Source organism: Vespula vulgaris, chromosome 2 (assembly GCF_905475345.1).
Source record: "Vespula vulgaris chromosome 2, iyVesVulg1.1, whole genome shotgun sequence".
Classification (NCBI taxonomy): domain Eukaryota; kingdom Metazoa; phylum Arthropoda; class Insecta; order Hymenoptera; family Vespidae; genus Vespula; species Vespula vulgaris.
Genome location: NC_066587.1, coordinates 9,395,339 through 9,405,616, shown reverse-complemented (window position 1 = coordinate 9,405,616; position 10,278 = coordinate 9,395,339). Strand labels below are relative to the sequence as shown.

Below are 10,278 nucleotides of genomic sequence, written 5' to 3'. Positions count from 1 at the left end.
AATTTAGAGATCTTAAAAATAAATTTTCAATTATTGCTTAATTATTACTGTTATATATCAAGACTTAATAATATTGTAACATAACTTACGTTGCTTAGTAAAGATCTTAATACAAAAATGATCTCATTTAAAGTATCTGCACCAGGAAAAGTTATTTTATTTGGAGAACATGCAGTAATGTATGGAAAGACTGCCTTAGCAGCTAGTTTAGATTTACGTACAAATTTGAAATTTCAAGAGCTACAAGAAGTAGAAGAAATTATAAAATTAAACTTTGATAATATGAACTTGGTCGTGAATGTACCAATTCAACGTATACAAACATATATTTCCATGTATAAATCTCATCAATTAGAACATAATCATGATAATCTTTATGATCATATTCAACAATTCGTACACAATATTGGATATAATAATCCACATCAAAAATTAAGTTTAGAAGCTTTTTTTTATTTGCTCATATATGTATCCAATAAAGAAGAAATTGATATAAAACCTGCAGAAATAAATTTGAATACGGAGTTATCAATTGGTGCTGGACTTGGAAGTTCAGCTTCATTTGCAGTTTGTTTATCGGCTTGTTTTCTTCATTGGTCACGTTTGCAAAAGAAAATCTATAAAACTTTAGATACGAACGATTTGAAACTTATATCAAAATATGCATTTGAATGTGAAAAAATTTTACATGGTACACCATCTGGAATTGATAATTCCATTTGCACATATGGATCAATAATTGAATTTAGAAAAAATGATTGCATAAACTCGATACTTAATGTAAGGAAAATGAAAATTTTATTGGTAGATACCAGAGTTCAAAGAAGCACTAAAACAATAATAGATAAATCAACAAAATTGAAATGTATGTATCCTACTGTTATTGATCCTATCATGGATTCTATAGACAACATATCAAAAGAAGCACTAAAAATTCTTAAACAAGATATAAATCAAACCCAAAATGATAGTAAAGGAAAATGCGAAGAATATGAAGAATACAACCAATTAATGGTAAGAAAATAATATTATAAATACTCTGTTAAAATAAAATATATATTTATATTTTTTTAATTTTCAGATGCTTATCAACATAAATCAAAGTTTATTAGCAGCATTGCAAACATCTCATTCATCATTAGATAGAATATGCGCAGAAGCTCAAAATTATGGATTTGCTGCAAAGTTAACCGGTGCCGGCGGCGGAGGACATGCTTTTATTTTGTTACCACCTGATACGCAACCCGAAATCATATCAAGTATTTCGCGAAAATTAATTGCAGATGGTTACTGTGTTACATTGACAAGCTTAGGGGGTACTGGTGTTTTAATCGACGAATAAATTACTATTTTTACAATTATTTTATGATTATCTATAAATAAACCATTTTGTTTTATATTATCTATATTATATTTACTTGTTACATCAAGCAGCTTAAAATTTACACATTTATAAATATGGATGACAGATTTAATCATTATTTTTGAAATATATTTATGTATCTTAAATACATATAACAATATTAAAAGCAATGTAGTGGATCTTATAAGGCAAATGTTTATTTATTGTAATGTATTTTATAGTTGAAAGAGTATGATTCACAAATATTTATCGATTTTTTAAATAAATAGATAAAATATAATATATTTTATTTTTAAGGTGGTAACATTAAAAAATATACAGATTGATTAAATACATAACAAATAAATGCCAGTACTTATATTCGCATAACAGTAACAGATTTATATAGTAATACAAATATGTATAGTTACTATTCATAGCATTAATGAATAAAATAATTAAATAACAATATTATGTTTAATTTTCATTTTCTAATATGTACAATTTTAAATAATTGCATACAAGCTTTTTTCTTTTTTTTCTTTTTTTCATTTAATTCGCACTTCATAAATATAATCGAAATTAAAATATTATTGTATATCACATTACATGTATATGTATGTGCATGCTACTTATAAATATGTAGATTATTATACAGTGTTACATAAAGTTAAAAATATTTGTTATAACATAATAGTAAAATAATATATTGTTAGTAATGGCTATGAAAAAGTATGCAATGAAAAAATAATTTATAATACATAAATTAAATAAATCTGAAAGAGAAAATAAATTATTATAAATAAAAATGAAAAAATGAGCGAAATAAGTTTAAAAATGTGAATTACTCACGCATATATCATAAAATCAAATATATCCAAATAAAGTATTTCTTATTTTATATAAAATATAAAATAATGTCACAGAAATGCAAGTATAATATTATAATATATATTAATGCCAGCATTAATAAAATCACATTAATTGTTTTCTTATGTTTGTTCATGATAAATCGATGATATCGATGAAAAATTATATTTTTTTCGTAAAAATTTTTTCTTTGAAATAAAAATATAAGGACAGGTATAGTAATGTTTCTTACTTTAATGAACTGTAATAAATTTTCTAAATAAAAAAAATATATTGTTTGAGATGATATTAAAAACTGAATTAAGTGACTGAAAATTCTCGACGAATTTAATTTGTACAATTGAATAATTATTACTGAATATTGTTAGGTGCATACACCGTTACGTTGTGGAGATCGCGATCTTCGATGTAAAACAAGTTCAGAATCAGAAATATCGTTACCTTCTCTACTATCTACGTAATTATTTATTACAGTAATATCATTTTGGCGTTCCTCCAATTTAGCTTCTGTGATCCATTCAGTTATTTCATTCGTATACATTTTTCGTTGTAAAACCTCTCTAGTACGAGGTCGTGAGCCAATAAAAAGAGTAGTGCCCTGCATAAAAAAAACAGATATTATTTAATAATAATAGACATTTGAAATAACAAATTGGAAATTAGATTAGAAAGATTGCACAACACTTACACCAACAACTAATGAAGATCGTAAATCCTCGAGAAGTTGAACATCTTCTATTATACACTGTAACTCATCCCATCTTAACTCAACTTCTTCATGCAACATTTTTTCTTCTACAGAAAAATAAAAGCAATAATGCATATACATTGCATAATTTTGAGAGTCAATATTATATAGACGTTGTAACTTACCATCGTGTTTAGATGTTGATCGTTTATACTGTATCCTAAATCTAAATGCTTCTAAGAAACTGGATACCACGATTGTAAGGACGATCATGGTTACCAAGTAAAATGTCATAAAGTATGACCGGGTATACATACCAACGGTAAAAGCATACGCATTCATTAATATGAACCAATTGTTAACAACAGTCAATTCGAAAAGTGTCACGCTACTTGCTATTAAATTATCAAATGTATTGAGGTAATAATATCCTAATGCTGTACTTCCATTAGCAGAATATTTATAAAAATCCTCTACAGTTGTATTCCTAATAAAATCAAATATACATAGTTCCAACATAGCGGCAATAACGACGAATACTTATCATAAAGTAAATATTTTTAAAAAGATAATAACTTCGTGTTATACGTACTTGCAACAATTTCTCATATCATATCCGGCAAATAATTCCATTCCAATGATAGCAAAGAAATAGTATAAAACGAGCATAACAATAGCAGTAGAACACATTAGGGGAAACAATATAACAAGTGTACCGAACACATCTCGATAACGCTTTTTTATCTTAAAAAGTCTTAGAAGCCTCAAAGGTCTGAACAATACTAGGAACGTAGTATTTGGAAATAAAATAAGTCCACACGCGGCAACTAGAGTCATAATTGAAGCTCCTAAATCAAAAAGATTCCATCCAGAACTAAGGTAACGCTTTATCCCAAGGCCCAATATTTTTGCTAATGCTTCTGATACAAACACTGTAAATTATTTTGTAGTTATTAATTATATTCATAAGACAATAAAGAATAGTAATTCAGGATCAAATATAAATATTATTCAATATGCTTTCTATCATCAAACTTACAACTTCCAAAAAGTAAAGTGTCCCAACAAGCTGCAAATTTGTGAGCTGATATTTGAAGATTGTCACTTGGTTGTATCAATCGAATTATCATTGCTATTCCATTTCCTATAATTATTATGTCTATAAAAAAGGAATAATATATATTTCTACTGTATGAAACTATTACTTTATGCACATGTTTATATATATTATTAATTTATCTACTTACATACTAAACTTTCGAAGTATGACCATTTAATAGCAGTATGAGCACCGACACACAGCATTTGTAAAGGTTGCCATGCCGTATGATACCATGGTATATTAGAGTATTCTACTTCCCATTGAAGCATCGTGGCATCATATACTACTAAAAATTCTTCAGAATTCAATGCACCACTTCCAGAAGTATTCATATAACGAAACATTAAAACAATATCTCTTGTAGCTGTAAAATATTGAAGTAAAAAAAATATAAAATAATAAAACTATAAACAATTATAATAAAATCAATGACATGATATTGATATATTGCTTTTTAAACTTACATTTATGTGGTGCATAGTATCTCATTAAGCCTTCGAATTGCCGAAATTTCATTTTATCTGGATTTTGCTTTGAAACTAATAGTTTAAAAGCATGTTGACAAGCTTTTCTTTTATGTAAATACAATTTTTTAAATTTATCGCGTTCGGCTGATGTAAATGTTTCATTTACAACTGCTAGCATTAAGTTCATCATTACATATAACATAGTAGATAAATATGATACAAAATATATTGCATACCACTTATTTTTTGAATAAGATGGCATCATTACATCTGGAAAGCTGAAAATTTTAATTAATATTAAAAAATATTGTAATAATACATCATATGTGCCGGTAACTATGAACCAAGTCCAAAAATTGATAAAATTTACTTTATGATTTATTTTATATTACAATTATTTATATTTTAATAATCTAGAATTTAGAATTAAAAATAAAAAATATACCATGTAACTTTACAAAGTTAGTTGATAAATATAATTCTATTTTTATTTATTTTGGGAGTGAACTAAGTTACTTATTTTTCAGTATACTTTGTTTTTCTGGAAAAATGTACGTACCTACCTATTTAAAACTGTTAACAAATTTTATGTAAAAATTTAAAAAAAACTTTGCATTGTTAGTACAGGAAATCCTGTTTTTTAAAAGCTAAAAAAATTTTGTGTAACTATATATTATAAGTAAATATGAGAAATCCTAATATTTTATTTTCCTACGAAATTTTTAACCACTTGAATTGAAATTTAATCAATAACTATGTGAAGCATAAACGTCTATTTAATTTCTCAGTAATTAACTCTACATTAGTCTAATATATTAATTACAAAAAAAAGAAAAAGAAACCTAAGGATATAATGAATTTGTTACTGTACATTTCGTCAATTTTCTATGAATATTTTTATATTCTCAGAACATTGCAAAGAAAAATATTATTATCGAAGAAGAAGAAATCTCTAATATCATTCTAAATTAAATTAATATGATTATAATTATGTTGTTTATAATTTTCCTTTTTGTATAAAAATGAAATGTTTTCGAAATGATTAAATAATTTAAGAATTGAAGATTTAAAGATAATTAAAAATAATTTAAAAAATAGTCTGTCATATGAAATATCAAAAAACATACTTTTACAAGATACTTGTAAAAATTCATAATTATATAAAAGATTTACATTATAACAATAAATATTTCGGAAAATATTTTGCTACATAATGGAAAAGAATTTTTTATATCAATAGCAAAGATCTAAATATTTCAATATAAAAAATATATGATTTAATCTACTTCATCATAATTATTGGCACATATGTAAAATATGTTTTAATTCTTATATATTATAAATTAAGTATTTAATTAATATAATATCTAAAGCAATACAGTAAAATTAAATATTTAATACATTAGATAGATATCATTTTACTTACTTTGCTGTGGTGAGAAGAACAAATAAGCTTACAAAACTATTTTCCAATGTAGAAAAATTTCTATTCATTTCAGAAAACATATAATAACCCAATACTGTATAGACAGATATGAAGAATAGAAGAAGTCCTAACATATCAAGAATTGGTGGTAATGTCAATAATATCTGTCTTATAAATCTTCTAACACCACCACAGTATTTTGTATCTACTAAGAAAATGGGTCTTAAAGCTCGTGTTACTCTAAAATGAGAAGACTGCCGCACTAGAACTACCATTGCTTCTAGGAACATAATAGCTAGAGTAATACACTGAAACAGAAATTAGAATTTTAAAACAAATGACGGGGATATAAAGAAATCTATGATTCCTCTAATAATATACATATTTATACAACACATTTAAATAGTGTAACAGAATAACTAATGAATTAGTCGTTGGAGAAGACTTAAGTGTTTGAGGCTTTAATAAAGTTGCATAATAAGTTTGGAATTAATCTGTATGCTAATAATGTACATATGTATGTATTAATTTCTACACGAACTTTATTAATGTAATATCTTTCATAATATTCCAATCATAATGACGTGTTACCATTTTAAATGTTTCACTTTCATTTTTTCCTAGAATTATTGTACTATTGGACTTTATTTGATATGAAAGAAACAGTTAATATAAATTATTTCCTTATTGCCATTGTAATCATTAAAAAATTTAATACTTGATATTAGTTTGCAGCTGCAACTTTCCTTATCTTTGTTTTTACTCTTATATTTTTGACAAGAATTATTATCACAGATAAAAGCTTCCTTATTACAAATGCTTTTTACTTTATAATATAAAGTATTCTAAATATAAATTATAACAAAATATTGTATTTCTTACCTTTATCATTGTACGTTTATGTTTTAGCATAGTTCCCCATCCGATCCATCTAAGTTTCAAAGCTAATTCTATACCAATAGTAATTAAAGCAAAAAGTTCTATTGTACTATGAGCCCACACAGGCATCTAAAAGTATTTATCCATTGTAATTCTCTGGTTGGATAAAAGTAAAATAATGTTTTTATTACTACTTTTCATAACTTACTTGGAATAATGACACAGCTGGTTCTTCAACAAATGCTAAGGCTAATAGAATAAGAGATGTTAATAAATCTAGTCCATAATACCACTTATTATGAACTAAAAGGTATGCTGGTAAATCCTCTGGATGTCTAGGATGTGAATCAAATTTTTCATTATTTCGTCCTTCCTACAAACATAAATTTATACAATTTAATGAATAAGATAATTAGATTACAAAATTTCAATAATATATTTATATTTAAATAAAAATTAGTATAAATTATATAAACTTTGCAGTTTGGTTGCACTAAAAATAGTATTTTTTTATATATTAAAAAAATTATTGTTGATTGAAATTAAATTCTGACATTCAAAATACTAAACCTCTAAAAAAATAGCAGCTTCATGATAATTCATTTCCCAATGCATATCAATATCCAATGGTTCTTCTTGGGAAATAATAGTAGTATCCTCAGGAACATTAGAATGATCCATTCCATCAGCATATAATTTATAATTTATTTTATTAGAATTTTCAGTTTCATTGAAAGATACTCTTACATGACTTTCTGGGGAAGATAACATAGATCCATATTCTATAAGAAGTTAAAAATAAATAAAAATATCTGTACAGGATAGATATTATTAATGTATACCATTCTTTATAATTGATTAAGCTTAATTGAAAAGCTTGTTAGAGGAACATCTGCATTATAAAAAGACAAATTTTAATTATTCTAAATTATTATGTCCAATTATGAAATTTATGAAATATTTTAGCATTGAATGAAATTGAATACTACTATCACATTTTTACATTTTTACTTATATTAAAAAAAAATGAAAAGAAAATATATTATTTTGTGTGTTTGTGTGTGTATATATATATATGTAATGCGTAGAAATTGTTTTAAAAATATAACGAGAGTTTGTAGTCGTTTGACTTTTCAAGATTTTGTTATCCTTAATATCGATTAAACATGAATACGATTTTTCAGTAAGATTACTAATAGGATAACTCACTTTGGGTAGATCCGTGGGAAATGTCTTGTTCCAAAGATTGATTTGTGTCATTATTAAAACGTTGATAATTAGCAGCGTATTCATCAGCTCTGGAAGACATTTAACACTGTGTCACATGTATTACGCGCGTGACGTACACACCTTTCTTGGTACTTTATTGTAGAGCGAATCGATGTCACTATCACGATATATCACTTATGAAGTTTTCTGTATCAGTCAAGTACTTGTCGACTTTTGATGAAGATTGTTGATGCTCGATAATACCCGATACACTCACCAACTATATATGTCACTCGCACGACGTCAGATCGAATTATGAGCAATCATGAGAAGAAGGGGAAAAACAGGAGAGAGGGAAATACGTACATACTTAGATCGTACTATATCCAGAAAAGAACAGTATCATTGATGGACTTGATAAATTTTTTATTAAAAAATTATTTAATAGAATATTTCCTTTTTTATTTCATCACACTTCATTTGTTTTTCCAAGGATTAATTATTTTTTTACCAAATATATAATAAAACAACAAATTTTTTATAATTTTTTTATTGGACACAGTGAAACATCTCGTAGACGTACTTTTTATAGATAAATGGACTCGTAATTAATTATACAACGTATAAAAGGTAAAATTATTCTTTATCTTTATTCAAAAAGTCACACATACAAGTTAGTTGTAACTGCATATTAGAATTTTAATCTGTGTGGATACTGACTGCTTCGCAAACCAAACATAGCTGATAGATAGGTGAACAATAGTTTCTTGTCTTGATTTTTTTTAATCGCTTCTATTATATGTTTGTCCACTGCCTTTTGATCAGCTTTTCTTTGATCGTTTGGCTTGTATTCTTCTTTCTTTTTACTAAAAATATCACCCTCCTCTTTCTTTGCACGCTTGTCACGTTTCCTTTTGAAATATTCATCATTTATGTGTTCTGGCAATTTAAATCCAGAAAGATCAATACGTGTAGAAGTCGCTATGACATAATTCTGATTTATTCTACGCAGTGGACAACCGTTGATAAGGAATGGTCCTAAGACATAAATGTTTATATTTATTGAGTCTTATTAAAATAATAAAATTAATTAAATAATAAATAAAATTAGTGTAATAATAATAAAAAAAATATATATATGACTGACTATTTATGCACATTGTTATGGATAGAATTAACAAAAATATAATATTAAAACCAACCTGTAACTAATAATAATCCAGTTTTCAACTGTTTCAAAAAGACAACACGTTTTCCTTTATGTAGTCCAGCTAATAAAATGCAAATAGTTCCTGGAACTAAAGTAGGCCTTAAATATCGACGATGTTCACGGAAGCACTTTTTGGCATGTCTTTTCGTGATAGGATCTGCTGTAGGATAATTAGCTCTTCTCTTTTTCAACAAAACAACTCGTTTCTCTCCATTCTTATCACCACCTATTTCTTTTTCACCCGTTAATGGTTTTTTAAGTTTTACCTATAAAATAAAATTGTTATAAATTCTTTCCAATATTTTATAAATAAGATTTACTATAATACTTACGATTTTAGGTGTCTTTTTATCTAAAAATTTATAAATAGCTTTTTTGTGATACATGCGTGAACGACTAAATCTGTAAACACCATTTCCAAGATCATAATTTCTTGGCTTGCTATGTTTCTTCGTGCCTTCCTTTTTGGCCGAAATAACTGCTGGTGCAGTTTTTTCCGGTGATTTTTTCTTTGTATCCGACATCTGTGGGAATATGGAAAATCTTTACAAACACATTATTATAATCACAGTTTATAAAATCTGTTACCAAAGGTAATTTTAGGTTAGGTTTATCCACGTTGGATTTATAACAAAATTTTAATGATATAAGATAAATGTTGGATAAATTTTATATCGTAGAGAAAAAATTTAAATGTTCAAAATATAATTAAAATAATTAAATAAGTAGTGTAAAATAAAACGTCAAAAACATTCTGGCAAGATTTTCTTACAAATTTCTTTCAAAATTTTAAGAAAACTGCCTCGGAACAAAAAAATATATCTCAAATTATAGAAAAGGGATACAAAAGGTAGAATATTTGGTTAATAATTGGAACATACATACGTTATAATTATAGGATTTCTTGGATAATTTTTAATCGTTCAATTAGACACATTCTTACCATAAATCGAGCGGCTAAAAGAGGTTGCAACACAACTCCATCTATCAGGTCCTCAATGAATGAAAAGCTTAAATATCGACATCTATATCAAGAATTCTGAAATACTTTGTAAAAAGAACGAGAAAAGCATTATGTTTAATAG

At 26.0% G+C, this 10,278-nt stretch overlaps 3 protein-coding genes across 5 annotated transcripts; 1 reads left to right on the top strand and 2 right to left on the bottom strand.

Annotated features, from left to right (window-relative positions):
- Positions 1-107: 107 nt before the first annotated feature.
- LOC127061441 (mevalonate kinase) lies at positions 108-1,397 on the top strand. The gene is made up of 2 exons (XM_050988305.1): positions 108-1,014; positions 1,082-1,397. Exons 1-2 carry the CDS (start codon positions 118-120, stop codon positions 1,340-1,342), a joined length of 1,158 nt encoding a protein of 385 aa, XP_050844262.1. The 5' UTR covers positions 108-117; the 3' UTR covers positions 1,343-1,397.
- A 403-nt stretch (positions 1,398-1,800) lies between these two features.
- Positions 1,801-8,293, bottom strand: LOC127061435 (two pore calcium channel protein 1-like). 2 transcript variants are annotated; one of them, XM_050988287.1, is made up of 12 exons: positions 7,984-8,293; positions 7,345-7,529; positions 6,983-7,147; positions 6,778-6,903; positions 5,896-6,203; positions 4,467-4,747; positions 4,148-4,366; positions 3,940-4,059; positions 3,493-3,832; positions 3,086-3,387; positions 2,901-3,007; positions 1,801-2,810 (listed from the first exon to the last, which is right to left on the bottom strand). In XM_050988287.1, the coding sequence occupies exons 1-12, from the start codon at positions 8,081-8,083 to the stop codon at positions 2,577-2,579; spliced, it is 2,487 nt and encodes an 828-aa protein (XP_050844244.1). In that variant the 5' UTR covers positions 8,084-8,293; the 3' UTR covers positions 1,801-2,576. The 2 variants fall into 2 exon arrangements, with proteins under 2 accessions (XP_050844244.1, XP_050844243.1); XM_050988286.1 differs by having other exon boundaries at positions 7,345-7,556; positions 7,984-8,292.
- A 314-nt stretch (positions 8,294-8,607) lies between these two features.
- Positions 8,608-10,216, bottom strand: LOC127061442 (60S ribosomal protein L6-like). 2 transcript variants are annotated; one of them, XM_050988307.1, is made up of 4 exons: positions 10,137-10,216; positions 9,526-9,717; positions 9,186-9,459; positions 8,608-9,021 (listed from the first exon to the last, which is right to left on the bottom strand). In XM_050988307.1, exons 1-4 carry the CDS (start codon positions 10,137-10,139, stop codon positions 8,675-8,677), a joined length of 816 nt encoding a protein of 271 aa, XP_050844264.1. In that variant the 5' UTR covers positions 10,140-10,216; the 3' UTR covers positions 8,608-8,674. The 2 variants fall into 2 exon arrangements, with proteins under 2 accessions (XP_050844264.1, XP_050844265.1); XM_050988308.1 differs by lacking the exon at positions 10,137-10,216 and adding an exon at positions 10,075-10,093.
- Positions 10,217-10,278: the final 62 nt, after the last annotated feature.

Coding starts and splice junctions, on each gene's coding strand:
- LOC127061441 (XM_050988305.1), top strand. CDS start 118: ATGATCTCATTTAAAGTATCTGCACCAGGAAAAGTTATTTTATTTGGA. Junction 1,015..1,081: donor AAGAATACAACCAATTAATG/GTAAGAAAATAA, acceptor TTTAATTTTCAG/ATGCTTATCAACATAAATCA.
- LOC127061435 (XM_050988286.1), bottom strand. CDS start 8,083: ATGTCTTCCAGAGCTGATGAATACGCTGCTAATTATCAACGTTTTAAT. Junction 6,204..6,777: donor ATAAACGTACAATGATAAAG/GTAAGAAATACA, acceptor TTTCTGTTTCAG/TGTATTACTCTAGCTATTAT. Junction 3,008..3,085: donor ATCAACATCTAAACACGATG/GTAAGTTACAAC, acceptor ATTTTTCTGTAG/AAGAAAAAATGTTGCATGAA.
- LOC127061442 (XM_050988307.1), bottom strand. Junction 9,460..9,525: donor ATAAAAAGACACCTAAAATC/GTAAGTATTATA, acceptor TTTATTTTATAG/GTAAAACTTAAAAAACCATT. Junction 9,022..9,185: donor TGGATTATTATTAGTTACAG/GTTGGTTTTAAT, acceptor TTTATGTCTTAG/GACCATTCCTTATCAACGGT.